This window comes from Octopus sinensis, linkage group LG24, assembly GCF_006345805.1.
Source record: "Octopus sinensis linkage group LG24, ASM634580v1, whole genome shotgun sequence".
Classification (NCBI taxonomy): Eukaryota; Metazoa; Mollusca; class Cephalopoda; order Octopoda; family Octopodidae; genus Octopus; species Octopus sinensis.
The window spans coordinates 19,719,031-19,741,845 of record NC_043020.1 but is presented as its reverse complement, the minus strand read 5'-3'; the positions used below and the strand labels follow the sequence as shown (position 1 = coordinate 19,741,845).

The window sequence follows — 22,815 nt, the reverse complement described above, 5'->3', positions numbered from 1 at the left end:
TGTCTACAATTCCTAATCTGTACACCATATAATAACAAACATTCCCTAACTACACTCTATTATATATTCTCACTGTTGTTGTCAGATATTGTTACAATATGCTGACAGACAAAACGATTGGTTGTGTCTTTGTTAGCATAGACACTTACTTAATGACTTCATTTCCATGAAGAGAGAAAACAAGAACCACACAGAAGATAAACAGCATGAGGAGACAAGGAGGCTGAAGAGTCAGGGAGGTGTTTGTTTCACTAATTAATTAACTCAAGGAGATGTTTATTTGTTATTTGTTTCAGCTAATTAATTAACTGAAGAAGATGGCGATCACTTCTTGATGATGTCTACCTGAAATTCACTAGAGAAACACATTTCTGTTACAATTAATTATTACATTTATAATGTGTGAGTTTGTGTACGTATAATTATTGAGACCTTGACTCCCAGTAGTATTGTCAAAGTGCTGTCATAATATACAGAATATATTTGGCATTTTATGCAATACGCTAAATAAGGTGAGGCAGTTAATGGTTTTAAACTGCATCCTTGTTTTGAAGTTCCAAGGTTTTGAAGAATGTGGGACCACCTCTTGGCCACTATTGTTCTCAGATCTATTCTCACTCTGAGTAGGTCAGAGTTCTAGCAATGAGTTTAATAGCATGTAACACCTGAGCCATATGTTGAAATCATGGGATGGAATATGGTGAATGTTAACTGATTTGGCAAATGTATCTTATTTGTCAATGGTGAATATTACTAGATGCTGAGTGGCTGAACAAACTGCAAATGACCAGAATCAACCAGTGCAGTTAGCAAACCAATGCTATCATCTGTAACTGCAGCATGTGTAGATGAGATGTTTCAGATATCAAAAGGTATCAATGTGATTAAAACCTAGGCTAGACATTTATGCAGCATCACTTAATAGGGACATCTGATGTGGAAGAGGTGCATTATTCCAGGTGGATTGCCTGACTGGAGGAGGAGGACATCGACAATGATGTTAGATTAGGCAGTTAATGGCTCACATTGTTATTACACAAAGTTTTTCAAAGGCATGAATGCACTCGTCTCAATCAGATATCTGCAGAAAACTGATGAATTAAACTCATGCTTTCATAACTTCATCAATCACTGATAAGATCCTCCCCATATGTGTGAAACCAGTCCGGCTGATCCCACTTTTCCTATCCACCAAATAAGATGTTTATGTGCAGTCAGGGGTAGAGTCTATATCTTATAGCATACAGTATAACAAATGTGTGTGTGTGTAGTGGTTGGCATTAGGAAGGGCATCCAACCACAGAAACTATGCCAAATCAGACTGGTGTCTGGTGCAGCTCCCCAACTTGTCAGTTCTGGTCAAGCTGTCCAGCCAAGGCCAGCATGGACAACAGACATTAAATGATGAGGATGATCACACACACACACACACACACACACACACGTAGAGAAGGTTGATAATGACAGCAAATTTTATCAGTCATTAGGTTCTTCTCACTGGAAATCTTTTTTTTAAGACTTTATGTATTTTTAGTGGGGAATTTGTAGTTTAATAGTGTATTTATGAGGCATATGATAATCAGCTTTATGGATTATTTGATTGGATGAGCATAAAAAAAAAAGATATGCCAAAAAAGAAGAAGGAGAGGGAAAAGAAGAAAAATCCAAACAAAGCAAATGTCCCCTTCTTCATGACATATGGGTTACAGGAGTGGCTCTTTGACTTAAAGGTTCAGTCCATCTGATAGGTTTCCATTGTTTCTTTGTGTCCAGTTTCACTCAAAAGGGTTGGAGTAAGTATGGAGGCTTACGGTGAAACATACTTTCTAAACCCTGGAAACAAATCCAGCACCTCACAATTGCACAGAAAAGTGTTTTCGATATTAATCTAACCCTAACCTAAACTCTCTCATCTTTAAATTAGATGCTTTTACAACAGGTGAGTTTGAAAGTCTTTTTTTATAAAGAACTGTTTTTATAGCACAGACTCAAGCATGCTGTGTGGTTAAGAAGCTAACTTTGCAACCACATGGTTTTCAGTTCAATCCAATTGTGTAGCATCATGAACAAGTCACTTCCACTATAGCCCTAGGCTGACTAATGACTTGTGAACAAATATGGTAGATTGAAACTGTCTTGAACTCTGTTGAGTATGTGTATGTGTGTGTGTGTGTCACCCACCACCACCACTAAACAACCAGTGCTGGTTTGTTTACATCCCCGCAACCTAGTGTGATGTTTATAGAAAAAAAACTTAAAGTACTAAAGATCAATTCATTCAACTAACACTATTCGAGGTGGTGCTCCAGCATGGCCATAGTCCAATGACTGATACAAGAAAAAGGTAAAAGATAAAAGATAGCCTTGTATGATCTGGGTTTTATTTTTATTCACTTTGGACAGCAAGACATGGAAACATTTCCAAACTAGCCCATCTCATTCCTGCAAGAAATGGCAGTCAAACAGCCCCTACAAATCTCAAATCTCTATTGTCTTAGGTAAAAAGGAAGGCAAGCATAATAACCTCTGGCTAGGGGCTACCTAACAACAACAACAACAATAACAAGAAGTACAACAACCAAAACAGGTTCAAGATCTCCAATTACTACAGCAAATTCAAGGAAACAACAGCAACTAAGCAATTACGGCAACAACACGAACATCACCACCACCACCACCACTATGACTACTACTCCTATCAACAACATCAAGAACGTCAACAACAAGCCTTTATCAATTATATGTTCATCTCATGTGTGTAGATGTTTTTACTCCAACTGGTGAAACAGGTGGTAATGGATGTGCAGTTTGTTGTTGGTCAGTAATTGGTCAAGACTGGTTTTACAACAAAAATGACCCGGAAAGAAAAAGAAAAAGGGTAAAATAAAAAAAAAGAAAAAGAAAAGGAAAGACGAAAAGAAAGAAAAAAAGAAGGAAGGAGAGGCAGCAAATGAGATTCCTGAAATGAAATGTTCCCTTCGCATGTGTTCTTCCTCATTGTTTCCGAGATTCTGAAAGAAAGATTTACTGATTTCTAGAGATTTATGGTTTTGCAGTGACTGGCAGCAGCGCCATAATTACTGCCACCGCCATTACCACCACCCCCAACCCACCACCGCCGCCACCGCCACCACCACCACCACCACCACCGCCGCCGCCGCCGCCACCACCACCACCACCGCCACCGCCCACGCCTCCACCACCCCCAACCCCAACCCACCACCACCACCACCACCAACAACAACAACAACAACAACAGCAACTTCTGCCACCAGCACCACCATCAGCACTGCCATCCCCCATCACCTTTTCCCCTCCCTCCCTCCCTCCCTCCCTCACCAACCAAACAACCAATCAAAGCAGAGCAAAATAATTTATGATTCTCAATTTGAAAACAGTAAAAAGAAAAACAAAAACCATAAAAATAAGGAAAGAAATATAGAAGAGTGTACGCAAACATTATTGCTGCAGCTGCTTCTGGTAATGTTTCCTACACTAATTGTGTGTGTATGAGTGTGTGTGTGTGACGTGTGTGTGCATATGTGAAACAGTGTATATGAGTGTTTGGGGAGGGGGGGAACTGACAGACTGTGTATGTTTATGCATTTGTATATTTGTGTATGTGTGTGTGTGTGTGTGTGTGTGTGTGTGATAGTGAATCTGCTAAAAATAGTTGAACACATTATCCGATCAGAGGAGGATCCCATTGCATGTGTGCAAGACATATCTCACTGGTGTCCAGCCTGAAGGCTGTTTGACACTACTGCAACAACAACAACAACAACAACAACTACAACAGCACTGGTGAGTTGATAACATTAACTTGAATATTTTGCAAAAAAAAAATACTATACTAAAATAGTATTTAACATTTTATATCATAGTTTAGCCCCAGGTCAGCCCTGATGGAACTGGTCTAGAACCAAAGCTATTCAAGCTGTGACCACCCCATGCTTTTGTTTTTATCTAGTGACAATATTGGCTGATGTATCCTGTATTTGAGACAGCAGAATGTGGTTTTGAGGGAAATTTAGATGCTATTTCTAGCAGATCATTCCTCATCCCACATAGAGATTCCATTGTTAACTTGTTTTCAGTGTTGTTGTTGTTGTTGCTGCTGCTTAACTCTAGGTCAATCCTGATCAAGGGAATTTCTTATAAAAAATAACTCAAGCCATAACTATCCTTACTTTCTCTCAGGCCTTGTATATATATAATATATAATGAAATTATTGTATGCAGTGCTCAGGTGCACCACAACTAGGACTCATTATCCAATGTATCCCATCCTTTTCAAGATGTGTAATTTAGCAGCAGTTAAATCTTGCTTAAATTAAGGTGTAATTTAAAGAAGATTTGACTGCTGTTTCAAGCAATTAGAATGATCATGTGAAGATATCCTCTGGTTTTCATTGGTGTACAAAGTATTGTCTTTTAATGTGCTAAGAAAGTTGTATTAAATCTAATTTTCTGTGTTGTTGTGGGTGTTTATTTTATCGGTTCTTGTGTTATTCTATTTTGCTTGTTTATGATATTTTGAGGTGAGTTTATTGAGCGTGTTATAGTACTGAGAGAGCACTGTCTATGTGTTTAGGCTTAAGTCAGCATCTTTTACTATAGCCCTGGGCCGACCAATACTTTGTGGGTCAATTTGGTAAATGGAAACTGCTTAGAAGCTTATTTTGATCCTTGTTGTCTCAATCACACAATGCATACAGACCAAGAGGTGAAACACTTGTGATCCCGAGATACCTGCTGAAGATAAAAAAAGGTTTCTGACAAAGAGATAAATTTAGTCACGATAACGAAAAGAGCTTGCAACATCAATTATGCAGCTACTGCACCTTCAGCATGAAGTAAAGCATCTCTGATGTTTATTTCCCCACCTGTACATATATATATATATATATATATCATCACAATTATCATCATCATCATCTTTTTAACATCCACATTTCTTGTTTACATTAGGTTGGACAGTTTGAAAAGGATCCAGTGAGTTCAGAGACTTTATCATACTCCAGTGTCAGCTTTGGCATGGTTTCTATGGCCGGATGCCCTTCCTAACACCAACCACTTCACAGTGTGTACTGAGTGCTTTTTTGTGCTACTTACACTATTGAGGTCACCCTGTAGCTTGTAAGCCAACAACCCCAGGGAGCGAGGAAATTGCATTTGTATGCTAAATGGGGGTTAAGAGCAGATTCTTGTTGTAAAGGAGCTACACGGCTACTCACATCTAGGAGAGACAGAATGAATTAGAGGTATCTCCAAGGAGATAGACAATAGCGATGAGGTATCCAAGTGGCACCTCAGGTAGCAAAAGCAGTACTGGGTGGAGGGATGGAGGTTTGCAAGAGTGTATGAGGGAAGAGATAGGTCTAGTGAGAGAGGGAGATAGGCAACATCTGCAATTTGTAAAGATTGGAGAACGGGTGTTTAAGTTAGAGAGGCTACAGAGATGCTAGTTATAGGGCAGTAATGATGATAATGTTGGGGAGTAGAGGAGAGAGATAAACAGGTGTAGTGCATATCATCATCATCATCATCATCATCGTTTAACGTCTGTTTTCCATGCTAGCATGGGTTGGACGGTTTGACCGGGGTCTGGAAAGCCAGGAGGCTGCGCCAGGCTTCAATCTTGATCTGGCAGTGTTTCTACAGCTGGATGCCCTTTCTAACACCAACCACTCCGTGAGTGTAGTGGGTGCTTTTTACATGCCACCGGCACAGGGGCCAGAGGAGGCTGGCAAATGGCCACGATCGGCTGGTGCTGTTTACGTGTCACTGACACGGACACCAGTCAGGCTGTGCTGGCATTATATATATATAATTATATACATATATATCAGCGTACCTGACAGTTTCATTAATGATGGAATATAATATTATAAAAATGAGAGAAATCATTTATAAATGTTGGCAATCTAGTAGATATATGTATATATACAGAATTGAAGCACTTGAAGAATCAGATATTGTTGGAACATCTCAGCTGAAAATATCAGCCCCCATAATACACACACACACACAAACGTTAAGATATATATATGTATGTGTGTGTAGCTATCTATCTATCTATACACACACACACACACACGCGCACGCACACACACACACATACATGAATCATCAACTTTTCCATTTTGGCATGAATCAGACACATTTTGTATGATTAGATGCCATTCCTGTCACCAACCCTCACCTATTTTCCAGTAATATTTCACCATGCCCATCCATGTTTACAGGCTGATTGGAAAGGAAGAATACCTCTTGCATGACAGTGACACTTGCTTACTACCATTGCCTGATGTCAAAGTAAGGAGATGTGCACACATGCATATATATATATATATTGCACACACATGCATATATATATATATATATATATATATATATATATATGTATGTATATATATGGCATGGCTGTGTGGTAAAAAGCTTGCTTCCCAACCATATGGTTCCTGGTTCAGTCCCACTGTGTGGCACCTTGGGATAGTGTCTTCTGCTATAGCCCTGGGCTGACCAAAGCCTTGTGAGTGGATTTGGCAGAGACTGAAAGAAGCTGTCATACACACACACATAAAAATATCTTTGTTTGCTCCCCCCCCCCCCCACTATCACTTGACAACCAATGCTGCTGTTTTTACATCCCTGTAACTTAGCAGTTTGGTAAAAGAGACTGATAGAATAAGTACTAAGCTTACAAAAATTCAGTCCTGGGGTTGATTTCTTCAACTAACGGTGGTGCTCCTGCATGGCCGCAGTCAAATGATTGAAACAAGTAAAAGAATAAAAGAAAAAGAATACATAGATATTCATTTATTTCTGTCTCTCCTTGTCACTCTCTCTCTCTCTCTCTATGTTCATGTGTCTGTGTCTGTATGTATGTATACACTCATACATATACATACTTATTTATATACACCTATCCATTTGCATACATATACATGTGTGCTTGTTTGTGTGTGTGAGTGTGTGAAAAGTGTGTGCATGCTAACACGTTTCTTTACATTTCTTAGACCAATGAAATCTGTAAAATATGTTACTCTTTTCTTGGAAAAGGCCAAAATATTTTGAAAATGAAAGAGTCTGACATTCAGTTTATTATCTATATTTATATATATATATATGTGTGTGTGTCTGAAACTGATAAACTAAATACAATTCATGATAAAATTTTGCCATTTTATTTTGATTAAAATATCTTCTACTGCAGTTCTCCTGCACTTAGCGTCCCTGGGTGTCACTCATTCTACACTTCATTTGTTGTTTCACCCTTCTTCATCCATTGCATTTTATTATATGGAAGATATGCTCTACACCTCTTTATCTCTCTCTCTCTCTCACTTTCTATACATACGTGTATATGTATCTCTTTTTTTTTCTCTTTTATTTGTTTCAGTGATTTGACTGTGGTCATGCTGGAGCACTGCCTTTAGTCAAGCAAATCAACCCCAGGACTTATTCTTTCTAAGCCTAATACTTATTCTATCAGTCTCTTTTGGCAAACCGCTAAGTTACAAGGACGTTAACACACCGGCATTGGTTGTCAAGCTATGTTGGGGGGACAAACACAGACTCACAAACATATACACACACATACACATACATATATATAAATACATATATATATATATATATATATATATTATATATATATATATATATATATATATATATATATACTCACACTCTCGGAGTGGTTGGCATTAGGAAGGGCATCCAGCTGTAGAAACTCTGCCAAATCAAGATTGGAGCCTGGTGCAGCCATCTGGTTTGCCAGTCCTCAGTCAAATTGTCCAACCCATGCTAGCATGGAAAGCGGACGTTAAATGACGATGATGATATATATATATATATACATACATATATATGATGGGCTTCTTTCAGTTTCTGTCTACCAAATTCACTCACGAGACTTTGGTCAGCCAGAGGCTATAGTAAAAGACACTTGCCCAAGGTGCCACGCAGTGGAAATGAACCTGGAACCATGTGGTTGGTTAAGAAAGCTACTTACCACTATACATATATTTTTTATTCTTTTATTCTTTTACTTGTTTCAGTCATTTGAGTGCAGTCATGCTGGAGCACCACCTTTAGTCAAACAAATTGACCCCAGGTCTTATTCTTTGTAAGCCTAGTATTTATACTATCAGTCTTTCTGCCAAACCGCTAAGTTATGGGGACATAAAAACACCAACATCGGTCGTCAAGCGATGGTGGGGCAACAAACACAGACACACAAATACATATACATACATACATACATACATACATACATACATACATATATGTATATATATATATATATATAATAATAAATATTAGGGAATAAATCCAAATTTACAGGGAAAAAAAAATCAGATTTAGGATTAAATCGATTTTATAGTAAAATATTAAAATATTATTAGAGACCAAACCACTATTTTGCAAAACAAACAAGGAAGACTTAATCAATACATAAAATTTTAATAAATAGTCAAAAAAACCGCCACTACAATCGTTCTTGTCTTGATCGACAATCTTCAGGTGGACTTCCAATCTAAAAAATCAATATTTAAAATATAAAAATAATAATTTTAAAATAATTAAAGTATGAATGAAAAAATATAAGTATATAATCCATATATAACCTATCTATAATCCATATATAATCAATATAAACAATATAAAACTAAAAAAACTTATCAACAATTAAATATAAAATATAAAATATAAAATTAAACAAAACAAAAAAAATAATAATAAATAAATAAACTATATATACACCCATACACTATACCTAATATATATAACCATATCTAACTACATACACTAAATCACACAACCTATATATATCCCATACATACACATAAAAATGTCTAGGCAACTATAAATAAATAAAATAGCTAAATACTTCAACACAATACTTATTCATACTCCCACACCACACACACATACAACCCACATCACGCTCTAGAAAACGGACATCACTCAAAACTATGAACGGAGAAATGGAATAAATGGAACTAAAAATTATATTCACTTGGTAAAACGAACACTACTTAAAAATTATGAATGAAACAATGCAATAAAACAACAGACATCGCAAATAGACACCAAAATACTACAAATTCATTATCAAACCTACCATGATAACCAAAACTCATAAAAACATATAATGATAAAATCTCCCTTTACTAAACTCTATAACAAACCTATATAGCAATCCCCCTAACCTAGTGGTGTTCGTTTTGCCACGTGAATTTATTTTTAATTCCATTTATTCCATTTCTCCATTCATTAATTTAGAGATGTTCGTTTCCAGAGCGGTTATACTTTTTATATATATGTTAAGTTCCTTGGTAAAGTAATTTTGTTTGGTGTATATGTTGAGGCTTATAGTACTTGTGGGTGTGTGAGTGGGGGGAGTTTGTATTTGTTATGGGTGTGTGGTTTACGAGTGGTGTGGTGTGTGAATGTATAGGTTAAGGAATTGCTATATAAGTATGTTTTAGTGTTAGTAAAGGGAGGTTTTATCATTTCTGTTTTGTGAGTTTTAGCTTATCATGGTAGTTTTATAAAAGAATCATTCATAATTTTTGTGTTTATTTGTCTGTGTGGGGTTGAGTGGGTTTTTGGAGTATATGTTGAGGTTTATATGTATGTATTGGTATGTGTAAGTGGTGTGGGTATTTGTATATGTCGTGGTGTGTGGTTTACGTGTGTGTATTTGTGTGTGAATGTTTAGGTTAGGGGGATTGCTATATAGGTTTGTTATAGAGTTTAGTAAAGGGAGATTTATCATTATATGTTTTTATGAGTTTGGTTATCATGGTAGGTTTGATAATGAATTTGTAGTATTTTGTGTCTATTTGCGATGTCTGTTGTTTTGTTGCATTGTTTCATTCATAATTTTTAAGTAGTGTTCGTTTTACCAAGTGAAATATAATTTTTAATTCCATTATTCCATTTCTCCGTTCATAGTTTTGAGTGATGTCCGTTTTCTAGAGCGTGAATGTGGGTTGTATGTGTGTGTGTGTGGGAGTATGAATAAGTATTGTGTTGAAGTATTTAGCTATTTTATTTTATAGTTGCCTAGACATTTTTATGTATATGTATAGGGATATATATAAGGTGTGTGATTTAGTGTATGTAGTTAGATATGGTTATATATAATAGGTATATGAGTATGGGTGTATATATAGGTTATTATTATATTATTATTATTTTTTTTGTTGTTTTATATTTTATATTTTATATTTTATATTTTATATTTTATATTTAATTGTTGATAAGTTTTTTAGTTTATATATTGTTTATATATTGATTATATATGGATTATAGATAGGTTATATATGGATTATATACTTATATTTTTTCATTCATACTTTAATTATTTTAAATTATTATTTTTTTTATATTTTAAAATATTGATTTTTTAGATTGGAAGTCCACCTGAGATTGTCGATCAAGACAAGAAACGATTGTAGTGGCGGTTTTTTTGATATTTATTAAAATTTTATGTATTGATTAAGTCTTTCCTTGTTTGTTTTGCAAAATAGTGGTTTTGTCTCTAATAATATTTTATATATATATATATATATATATATAGATATATATATATATAATATAACATACATACATACATACATACATATATATATATATATATACATACATGCATACATATATATATATATTGACGGAGTTGGTGGCGTGGGTATACTTATCGCTGAGAAATGGGTAGATAAAGTAATTGAGGTAATCAGAGTAAGTGACAGAATACTTAAGATTAGAATAGTGCTTCATAATAGATTAGCAACCATTATATCGGCCTATGCCCCTCAGCCAGAGCTACCCGATGGACAGAAAGACAGTTTCTATGACACCCTACTGCAGACCACCTCATTGACGAACGACAGGGACCTTCTCTTTGTGGCTGGTGATTTCAATGGGCATGTTGGACGACATGCTGGGGGCTTCCATGGCGTACATGGAGGCTACGGTTATGGTTCCCGCAACGAGGAGGGAACCAGGCTGCTGGAGTTCTGCGATGCGAATAGTCTTATAGTTTGCAACACTAACTTCAGGAAACCGACAAGCCACCTGGTCACCTACCGATCAGGCCGGCATACTAGCCAAATCGACTACATCCTTGCCAGAAAAAGGGAAAGATGGCTGCTTATAAATGCCAAAACCTTCCCAGGCGAAGAATGCACCCCAAACATAGATGGTAGTTAGTGACTTTAGGATCAGGACTAAGAGGGCGACTAGAAGACAAACCAACATGGAGAAGAAGGGTCTGGAAGCTTAAAGACCCTGTGAATGGACAGAGATTTAGAGACATGTTACTTGAAGCCTTTGATGAAATGGAAGGGGTATAGCTATGCATGGGGTAGAAGACAACTGGACGCTTCTGAGGGACAACCTGCTGAAAGCCACTGACCAGATCTGTGGCTGGTGCAAAGTCCCCTTAAGACCCAAACTAACGTGGTGGTGGAACAATATTGTTGACAGGGCTATTAGACAAAAGAAACAGGCTTGGAAGGCCGGAAGAACGGTGGTAGCAGGGGGAAGTGTATCAGACTGCCAGAAGGGAAGCTAGGGCAGGTCTATCTAGCCAGAGGGGAAGCAGATAAGAAAAAATTTGCCAATGTTCTGCACCGTGAGGATGAAAGACTTGAGGTATTTCGTGTTGCAAGACTGTGTGAGAGGGAATCATGACGTGGTAGGAGAGAAATGTGTTCGCAAGGATGACGGTTCACTTGCGCTAAATGAGGATGCAAAGAGAGAGGCTTGGAGACGCCACTATGAAAGGTTGCTGAATGAGGAAAATGAATGGGATAAAGAGAGTCTGCCGAATGTCGACCCAACAGAGGGACCAGCAATCCGAGTTAAGAGTTCCTTAGTAGTTAAGGCAATTAGAAGCATGAAAACAGGGAAAGTCCCAGGCCCATCAGGAATTACTGCAGAGATGCTCAAAATATCTGGTAGTGTCGGCTATAGCATAGTCACCCGTATAGTTAACCAGGTGATACACGAAGGAGTCATACCCAATGACTGGTGTAGCAGCATAATAGTCAACTGCTACAAAGGTAAAGGTGACGCCCTAGATACAAATAACTACAGGGGCATCAAGCTGCTGGATCAGCTAATGAAGGTTACGGAGAGAGTTATAGCCCAATTAATTAGAGAGAGAGTTAGCTTAGATGAGATGCAGTTTGGGTTCGTGCCAGGGAAAAGTACTACTGATGCTATATTCCTGGTAAGACAGCTGCAGGAGAAATACCTAGCCAAAGATAAGCCCTTGTACCTGGCTTTTGTTGACATGGAGAAAGCCTTCGACAGGGTCCCCCGATCCCTTATCTGGTGGTCAATGAGGAAACTAGGGATAGATGAATGGATAGTGAGAGCTGTGCAAGCCATGTACAGAGACGCTACTAGTAAGGTGAGGGTTGGCAACGAGTACAGTGAAGAATTCCGGGTAGAGGTTGGGGCCCACCAAGGTTCAGTCCTCAGTTCCCTCCTATTTATCATAGTCCTCCAGGCAATAACGGAGGAATTCAAGACAGGATGCCCCTGGGAGCTTCTCTATGCTGATGACCTTGCTCTAATTGCTGAGTCACTATCAGAACTGGAGGAGAAGTTTCAGGTGTGGAAACAAGGATTAGAATCGAAGGGCCTTAGAATCAACCTAGCCAAAACCAAAGTCCTAATAAGTAGGAAGGTGGACCAATCACAAACGACTTCAGGTAGATGGCCCTGCTCGATCTGTAAAAAAGGTATAGGTAGAAACTCTATAAGGTGCACCAAGTGTAAGCTATGGACACATAAGAGGTGCAGCAATGTCAAAGGAAGGCTAACTAGGAAAATAGTTTTTGTCTGTGGCAGATGCTCAGGAGCAATAAACACTGGAAATGTGCAGAGACCAACTTCTACCACGTTCCAGGGAGACAAACTAGAAGTAGTTGATAGCTTCCACTACCTAGGAGACCAAGTCAGTAGCGGGGGTGGGTGTGCCGAAAGTGTAACTGCTAGAGTAAGAATAGCCTGGGCAAAGTTTAGAGAGCTCTTACCCCTGCTGGTGACAAAAGGCCTCTCGCTCAGAGTAAAAGGCAGACTGTATGATGCATGTGTACGTACAGCTATGCTACATGGTAGTGAAACATGGGCCGTGACTGCTGAAGATATGCGTAAGCTCGCAAGAAATGAAGCCAGTATGCTCCGATGGATGTGTAATGTCAGTGTTCATAATCGACAGAGTGTAAGTACCTTGAGAGAAAAGTTGAACCTAAGAAGCATCAGTTGTGGTGTGCAAGAGAGACGGCTGCATTGGTATGGTCATGTGACGAGAATGGCTGAAGATAGTTGTGTGCAAAAGTGCTACACCCTAGCAGTTGAGGGAACCTGTGGAAGAGGTAGACCCAGGAAAACCTGGGATGAGGTGGTGAAGCACGACCTTTGAACTTTAGGTCTCACCAAGGAAATGACTAGAGACTGAGACCTATGGAAGTATGCTGTGCGTGAGAAGACCCGGCAAGACTAGTGAGGCCATAACCCGTGGCCCCTACCTGGGACGTAGTCAGTCCACCTGTGCATACCTTCCTTCTTGTGACACTTGTGAAGACCTGTTGAGGCAAGTGAAAAATCAAACCAAATCAAAATAGATGAACATCAATGGAATTTGTATCTTTGTGGTACCAGTGCCGGTGGCACATAAGAAAACCATCCGAACGTGGCCGTAGCCAGTACCGCATCGACTGGCCTCCGTGCTGTGGGCACGTAACAAACACCATCCGATCGTGGACGTTCGCCAGCCTCGTCTGGCACCTGTGTCGGTGGCACATAAAAAACACCATCCGAGCGTGGCCGTCTGCCAGCCTCGTCTGGCACCTGTGTTGGTGGCACATAAAAAACACCATCCGAGCATGGCCATTTGCCAGCCTCATCTGGCACCTGTGTCGGTGGCACATAAAATCACCCACTACACTCTCGGAGTGGTTGGCGTTAGGAAGGGCATCCAGCTGTAGAAACACTGCCAGATCTGACTGGCCTGGTGCAGCCTTCGGGCTCCCCAGACCCCAGTTGAACCGTCCAACCCATGCTAGCATGGAGAGTGGACGTTAAATGATGATGATGATGATGATGATATATACATATATATATAAATATATATATATATGCACATATATATATATATATATATATATATACATATATATATGTATATATATATATATATATATAATATATATAATATATATATATATGTATATACATATATATATATATATATATAAATATATATATATATATATATATATATATATATTATATATATAATATAATATATATATATACATACACATATGCACAATAGGCTTCTTTCAGTTTCCGTCTACCAAATCCACTCACAAGGGTTTGGTCGGCCTGAGGCTATAGTAGAAGACACTTGCCCAAAGTGCCATGCAGTGGGACTGAATTCAGAACCATTTGGTTGGGAAGCAAGATTCTTACCACACAGCTCTGTGTGTGTGTGCATGTCTCCTTGTTCTGATATAATGTGCAATTTATAAACAAGTGCCATCATTATTGTACAAGAGGCATTTTTTGCTGGAAATCTTCCATGGAAACATGTCTGGTCATTGTTCAGTTTGTGTTTGGAAGACTAGAGGAGATATTGCCTTACCTGGAAGCAGGTGAGAGTTGGCAACTGGATGAGCATCTGGTTGTAGAAAATCTCCCTCAATAAATTTTGCCTCATCTATGCCAGATCTGAGTTTGAGACATGATTTGTGTTGATGAATTTGAAAGTGTCTTGTGTAGAATGTGTTGTACATTTCTGCAACTTCCTAATAGCTTTGTGGATTACATTAATAAAAGCTTTCTGAGATCATTATAGAGATGCTTTCTTTTTGTCTTTGAATTATAATAATCTTCTTTTAGACTACTTATCATCCAGAATTCTAGTATTTACTATTCTATTCTTTGTTTTTTGTTTTTTTCTTCATTATTTTGTTCTTTAGCCTCGTTTATCCCTGAACTTTCTCCAACCAGTTCAAATTCTAGTGATTACGCTTACAGAACATCCTCCTCCACTGCTAATTAGATCACCTAGGTAACACCAATTATTCAGTACCTCTAAAGATCCTCCTGGACATTTGAGGAAATCTATTTCCTGTGTGTTCTTGGTGATTATTGTTCCTGCACATCTCTCAGACAAAGACTTCTTTCCCTTTTAACCTTGTTTTCATTCTACCACACCACTTATGTGTCAATAGATTGCACTGGGGACACTGAATGGAATTTCTCCCTACTCTTTTCTACATAGTAAGCAGCACTATTTTCCCAAAGGAATTCCTAAATTGTCTGCTTTCCTGCTTACTAGAACTTCAGTTTTTGCTAAGTTAATTCTAAGACCATTTGCTTCCAGGCCTTGATTCATTGCTATACCCAATACTGACTTCCACTTTACTGACAGCAAACCTGTACATGTCTTGGATGGCTCCCATCAGCCGTTCATCTATCCTAAGCTTCTGCAATGATGACCATCTGATGAGAGATGCCTTACTGAGAAAATAGCACCAAAACTAAACAGCATCTGATCTAGGTTAACTCTCTTCCTAATTAGTTGATCTGTGACTCTTTCTATAACTTTCATGATCTGGTTCAGCAATTTGGTACATCAGTAATTACTTCTCTCTAAATAATCTCTCTTACCTTTCTAGCAGTTTACTATAATGCTGCTACATCTGTCATTGGATATGATACATTTCTAGACAACTTGACTAGCTGTATGGATGACTAGGTTGCATCCTAATCCACCAGATATTTTAAGCATCTTGACAATAAATCCTGATGAATTAGGAGCTTTCCTTATCTTCATATCCTTAATTGCTTTATCTGTCATACTGCTGTGAAATTGGATAAGTCTTCCTAATGTGGATCCAACGTTCTGTTGAATCCACATTAGGAAGACTTTCCTTCTCTCATATATTCTTCATATTTAACAGCCTTTCAAAATTGTACTTCCATACATCTTTTCAGAATCACTAAGTTTCTCAGGTATGCCTACACCCCTACCTTATCATTATTGCTTTTTTTTTCTTCTGGTCATTTCAATATGTTGAACCGTTAATCCCTACACATTTTTTCCCTCTCCATTTTTTTCTCTCAACTCTTTCTGTCAAAGGGCTTAGGCTCAAAACATCAAAGACTTTTCCATTCTTCCCAAGTATCAAACAAATACATCTGCTGTCTTCGTCTTTTGATTTCTATAAATTTGAACTATTCACCCATACATGCATATGTGTGTATATATATATATATATATATATATATATGTATATATATATATATATATATATGTATGTATATATATATATATATGTATATATATATATATATACATATATACATCCTTATACATTCTTAACAAAACACAATATATATATATATATATTATATATAGTATATATAGTGTATATATATATATAGTATATATATGCGAATATAAACAAGAAGGGTAGTAATAATTAATTACTGCCAGGTGCCCAGCACAAAAGACGAATTAGTCATAAGACAAAATATTAATCATAAAGAAAAATATTATTCATGTAGTAATACAATTAAGGGCTCCTAAATTAGGGTGCCGAGTACTGGGAACACAAAAGGGAGATGAATTTATCGAGAGTGAAAATCAAAAACGTTTACCGATAACTTTACACCTCGGACTGATCAGTTTCTACTTCTTTCTAGCAAAACACAGAATATGTTTGCTAAGGCTGGCTTCATCAACGAGTGGCCTAAATTGAATCGAGGTCTGCAGCGATGTGAGACCATGTGTTGAACTCGACTACTAGCAGATCTTAACTTTTCAAAATCTCTGCGCAGACGCAAAACTTACACGGCAGTATAGGGTATGCCGGGAAGAATTTTACGAACAAATTCATCAAGTAATATGCGAATATAAACAAGAAGGGTAGTAATAATTAGTTACTGCCAGCTGCCCAGCACAAAAGACGAATTAGTCATAAGACAAAATATTAATCATAAAGAAAAATATTATTCATGTAGTAATACAGTTAAGGGCTCCTAAATTAGGGTGCCGAGTACTGGGAACACAAAAGGGAGATGAATTTATCGAGAGTGAAAATCAATATCATATATATAGTATATATATATATATATGTGTGTGTGTGTGTGTATAGTCGAGGTGTGTTGTTAAGAACGTATAAGAGTGCAAATAGAGCTCGTTCGCCCTTAGAATTCTTAAATAGCTGCTATGCTACCAATTCTAGTCTTAGGTATTCCTCGTGTGTGAAAATAAAAGTAAAAAGTATTTGGAAATTTTAAGGGTGAATGAGTTCTATTTCTACTCTTATACATTCTTAACAGAACACACCTCAACTGACAATGACAAAAACCAAATAACTGGTCAAAGTCACTTTTTATATCAGAGTGCTATTTAGGGTCAAAAGGATGGAGAAGCTAACCATACTTACTCTTCCTTTTGACTCTTTTACTTTTTGCTTTATATATATATATATATATATATATATATATATGTATGTATATATGTATGTATGTATGCATGTATTTATACTTATTTTTAATATTCTTAATATTTTCTTTTCTATTCTTTTCTACAGAGAGAGAAAATGTGAACATTACTGGAAAATAATTTCCTCTAAGACGTTATTTCACTAAAATTCTCAGAAGTTATGTTACAACCTGTAACAAAAGTTGTGTTTATTCCAAAGTCCAAAGTTTCTATTGGTAAAAATCAAACAAAAGAATATCGTAGAGAACTCAAAGAAAATGTTAGCTCAGAAACCCCAAACATTAGCACTATATCATTGTCTTCAGTAGCAACATCTGAGAATGATCAAGGCAGTTGCAAAGTTGAAGAACAGAGAGAAATAACTAATGATTGGATTGTTTTCCCACAAGAATCTAAGAATTGTGCAACCATGTTTAAAACATCAATGCAAAGATCTCTTTGGAGAGAATGTAAAAACATTAAGACTTTAGCACAACCAAATACCTTTTCTCAAAGAACATTGAAAGATACGAATCTCAAAGCATCAGGTTATGAGCCAAATTCTTTAACAAAAGAACTCAGGCACTGGAGAGAACGAAAAGTAGCATTTGAAGGTACAAATGTTTTGGAAAAAGAGCTAAACCATGACTCAGTTCAACAGAATTTGAAGACTATTGAAAGTTCTTCAAAAAGTAATCTGACATTCTTTCTTCCCAGGATTTCTTCCAAAATCTCCATGTCACAGCATTCCAATAGCAAATCTATTCATAAACAATTGCAATTAACAAATATAAGTAAAGTCTCTCACAGAAATTGTAACAAAGATTGTAATATATATTATAACAAACCAAAAGTAGTTTTCCCAAATTTATCTAGCTATGCTAATGAATCTCCATTGGACTTGAAAGAGCAGAAATATTTCACATGTAATTCATACTTACCTTTTGAAACTTGTGTCAATCAAAGAATGTGGAACTTGTTCAACAACACCCTTCCCTCTTCACCTCGTCGTAAAAATTTATTACTTAATTGGTACGCAAGCATTTCTGACCAATATTCTCCAAAAGCTAGAACTGTCACCTCAACAAAACAGTCCATTCCTTCATGGTTGTCTAAAGATGCTGAAGACAATATCGAAATCATTGGCACTCAGGCCTTGTATCACAAAAAACATAAATATTTTGATAAAGAGTCAGCTTGGAAACCCCCTGTTTTACATCCCTGACCTTAATAAAAACTCCACTTCCTTCTCTACACACCTTTTCACAGCTAGAGCTACTGTATTGTTCCTGTGTATATTTGGTTCACTCTGTTGATCAGATAAACTACCGAGACTAAGCAGTTCAAACATGGTATTGCAGTGGGTCAGAATTTACAACTTTTGTCCCCAGAATTCAGTTCCAGTTTGAATATAACTTCTCTCAACATGTCTGTGAGCTTCCAAAAACATGTCTGAGTGAGACATAAGAAGGGAAACACATTAATTTACTCTTGAACAATTATGTGCTAAGTTGCATCTTAAAAATCTTTTCTTACAACATTTAGCAACTACTCACAACATCATATGCAATTTATCAATTCATAATTCCATAAGAGTGAGCTATTCAAGAGAGATAACTCTTTTTATTACTAGTTTGACTTTCTGTGATTGAAAACTAGTGAGATTTTCATTTTACTCAAGAAGATTTTCATAATAAGTCACATGATTAAGTGAATTTTAAAATCTCATACCCTAACAATTTTTAGCACAAGGAAAAATGAAAAAACAAAACGGTACTCCAATTAAATCATTTAAGGGTTAATGGATTATCAATGGATTTGTTATTAGTAGATTAACAGTGATTGGAAATAGAATTGGATTAACTTGAAACGGGATGCTGGTGAACTAACAATAAACAAGACAACAGTGAACAAGACACTAGTTTTCGTGACTATGAAACTCATTATCAGTTTATGTTAATCGTTTACCCAATATTTTCCTCTTCCTCATATTCATGGTGATGATGATGATGTCTGTCATCATATCCCAAATTTACCGTTTCAAGCTGGCTTTGGAATCTTCATGACTTAACATATACATCAGCACATGTACAAGTGATTAAATTTTGGTGGGATATTAAGTTCAATATTCCAGTGATGGCAGCAATAATGACTGATGTATTTATTTACAGCTTATTTGATTTTCTGACCTTCCACTTTTCTTTTAAAATCAATAACAGAATTCATCCCATAATGCTAAATAACTTCTTTTTTCTCACCAAACATGTTCAATCATTCCTGATTATTTTATTGTCTCTCTTTCTCTCTCTCTCTCTTCATATATATAAATATACCAAATAACACATCACATGTCTGTCTTATTAATGAGATAATGTTGTTCTGTGCATATATATTACATATATAGTCAACAGATGAGATCTAGAGATGCTCAATATAGAAAACACTTAATAGTGCTCAAATGATTTGAACTTACACACTGAAATCCTTACAAAGGACTAAGTCCACAGGGTAAAGAGAGGCTTTGAAAGGAATCCAGGAGAGCAGATATGGAGATAATGATGCAAATAAACAAATAAAACTGCTTGTAAATAGATAGAAAACAAAGACTGAAAGTATTCAGATGATGAATATTGATGTATAAATTAATAGATATTTATGTATTAACAGAGAAAGCTTAGAGTACAAAGACACAGAAAATTAAGGGGAGAAGGTATGGTATTTCAAGTCCAACAGCTGTTTCTGGGGTCTTGGAATTATGCAATAATGTTGGCAGATGTAGTTTGCAAAAAGTCAAGGATATCCAATCAGTAGTGGAAGCATATAAACATTAGGTAGATTTGGCCTCTGTCTTCGAGGTGGAGAGATATTTATTAAACATTTCAAATAATGATGCAGGGAAATTTGAAAGTAAACTGGTTGATGAAGAAGGCAAACAGAAGTCAGTGGAGGGAAGGAGTAGGCAGCTCAATGGGGATCTGGAGAGTGTTGAAGCAAGAAAGCGCAAAGAGGGATAGGAGAGTCAGATCAAGAAGAGGAAGGGGGTGAGTGGTCAGGGTATTGAGAGGAGTAGAAGTGAAGAGTTGTGAGATGATTGGGAGGGGTGTGATGTTTTGAGCATGGCTCTTCATCAGAAAGAAGAAATGTCTGGCGAGAAGGAAAACGATAGTCTAAGAAAAGCACATGTGTGATATATAATATATATATATATATTATATATACATGCACACTATTATCATTTAAAATAATACATGTTTACTATGGACTTCCTGTAATGCATGAGCAATGATACACAGTAACCGACTGTTGTTAGCTGAAGCATACATACACATATGCACCCCAACGAATTTCATTCGTCACAACTTTCAGAAACATAGATATATTTTAATGAAATTGTCCAAAAATACACTTCAGATGGTGTAGATATGATGTAGATTTGTACTATTTTGGAATTTGTTATGATTATAAATTTTGGGGAAAAAAAAAATATGTTGAGGGCCAGTATGTATGTGTGCTATCCCACCAATTTTTATTTACAGATTAAATTCTACAATCATAATCTACATAGTCTGAAAGGTATTTGTCAAAATCTTCATTTAAAAATACCCATTTTTCTGAAAGTTATGTGGAAAGAAAGCTGACCTGTGCGAATTTTCTGAATTTCCTCTCCCCACTTTCCCTGAATACATTTTCTTCACAAACTCAGATATAATTCCAGTCTACACTATCTGAAGGATATTTGTAGAAAATTTCATTAAAAAGTATCCACTTTTTGTGGAAGTTATGAGGAAATGAAGTCAGTAGGGCACATTTGTGTAAGTATACTCTAGGCTCATACATACATACATGTGTATATATATATATATATATATATGTATGTATATATATATATATATATATATATATATATATATTATATATATATATATATATATATATATATATATATATATACACATGTATGTATGTATGAGCCAAGGAGAAAGACATTGTAGCTAGACCTTATAGAGATAGCATTGCAATTTTCCCTCAAATCCGAGTAACTGACTGGGGTTTACTGCAGCATACTTCATATACATACCTCAACAAATTTCTTTTCTTATAACTCAGAAATATGAATTTTTTTACTGAATTTGTTGTGAAATAAATTTTTCACAAAAAAACCTTAAAAAATTGTTGTTAGCATATGTGTGTGCTATCACACCAATTTGTATTTCCACATTAAATTCTGATATAATCATAATCTACACATCCTGAAAAATACTTGTTGAAATTTTCATTTAAAAATACCCATTTTTCTGAAAGTTGTGAAGAAAGAAAGCCGACCCACGTGAATTTTCTGAATCTTCTCTCTCCACTTCCGTGCAAATCTTTTTTTTTTTCACAACAAATTCAGATTATATCTACAACATCATCAGAAGCAGATTTTTAGAAAGTTTCATTAAAAAATATCCATTCTTGTGGATGTTATGAAGAAGCTAAGTTATGTATGTATATATATATATATATATATATATATATATACCCATTGTCTTAACATAAGTCGTATTAACATTACATTGCTATTATATATCTCCATATCAGCTTACTTTGCTTCACTTTCATTTTGTAACTAACAATATTTATATAACTGCAAGTCATGCATAAACAAAGAATATATTTCTTTCATTCTGTCTGCATCAAAAGGGTGACAATAATGTGAATGAAATGGACTCAATTTTGATGATACATGAATATAAATAGAATAATTGTATTTATGATGATATTGTGTTTAGTAATGAATACTAACTGTATTAAAAATGTATTATAGTATATATGTTTATATTAAAATATATTGGCAGTATTTAAGTAGTAATTTTTCATTGCTTTATAAATGCATGTTGCTTTAGCATAATTATATTTTATTTTATAGTTCTACACTACATTTTCCATTATTGGTATTAGTTTCATTCCTGTTCTATGTCTTGCCAGTATTCTTCCCACATGCATGCTATATGTATACTTACACATATACACTATAAGAATATATGATAGAATGATATCAAACCAATTTAAAGCATGCTATCTTAAAGATAGTGTGTTCACACTAGTATGTGTATATATATATATATATATATATATATATATATAAACCAGCTTAGAGAAGAAGAAGAAACGAAACGAAACCAAACGAATCGAATCGAATCAACGCGAAGGCGCTCAGTCATACAATAGTGTAATAAATAAAATATATGCATACATACAAACATATATGTACGTACCTACATCTACATGTATATATACATGCATAT

The 22,815-nt window shown here is 36.0% G+C and overlaps 1 protein-coding gene across 1 annotated transcript; it reads left to right on the top strand.

Annotated features, from left to right (window-relative positions):
* Window positions 1-3,476: 3,476 nt before the first annotated feature.
* Window positions 3,477-21,442, top strand: LOC118767748. The gene is made up of 2 exons (XM_036512828.1): window positions 3,477-3,804; window positions 17,637-21,442. Exon 2 carries the CDS (start codon window positions 17,709-17,711, stop codon window positions 18,750-18,752), a length of 1,044 nt encoding a protein of 347 aa, XP_036368721.1. The 5' UTR covers window positions 3,477-3,804; window positions 17,637-17,708; the 3' UTR covers window positions 18,753-21,442.
* Window positions 21,443-22,815: the final 1,373 nt, after the last annotated feature.

Coding starts and splice junctions, on each gene's coding strand:
- LOC118767748 (XM_036512828.1), top strand. CDS start 17,709: ATGTTACAACCTGTAACAAAAGTTGTGTTTATTCCAAAGTCCAAAGTT.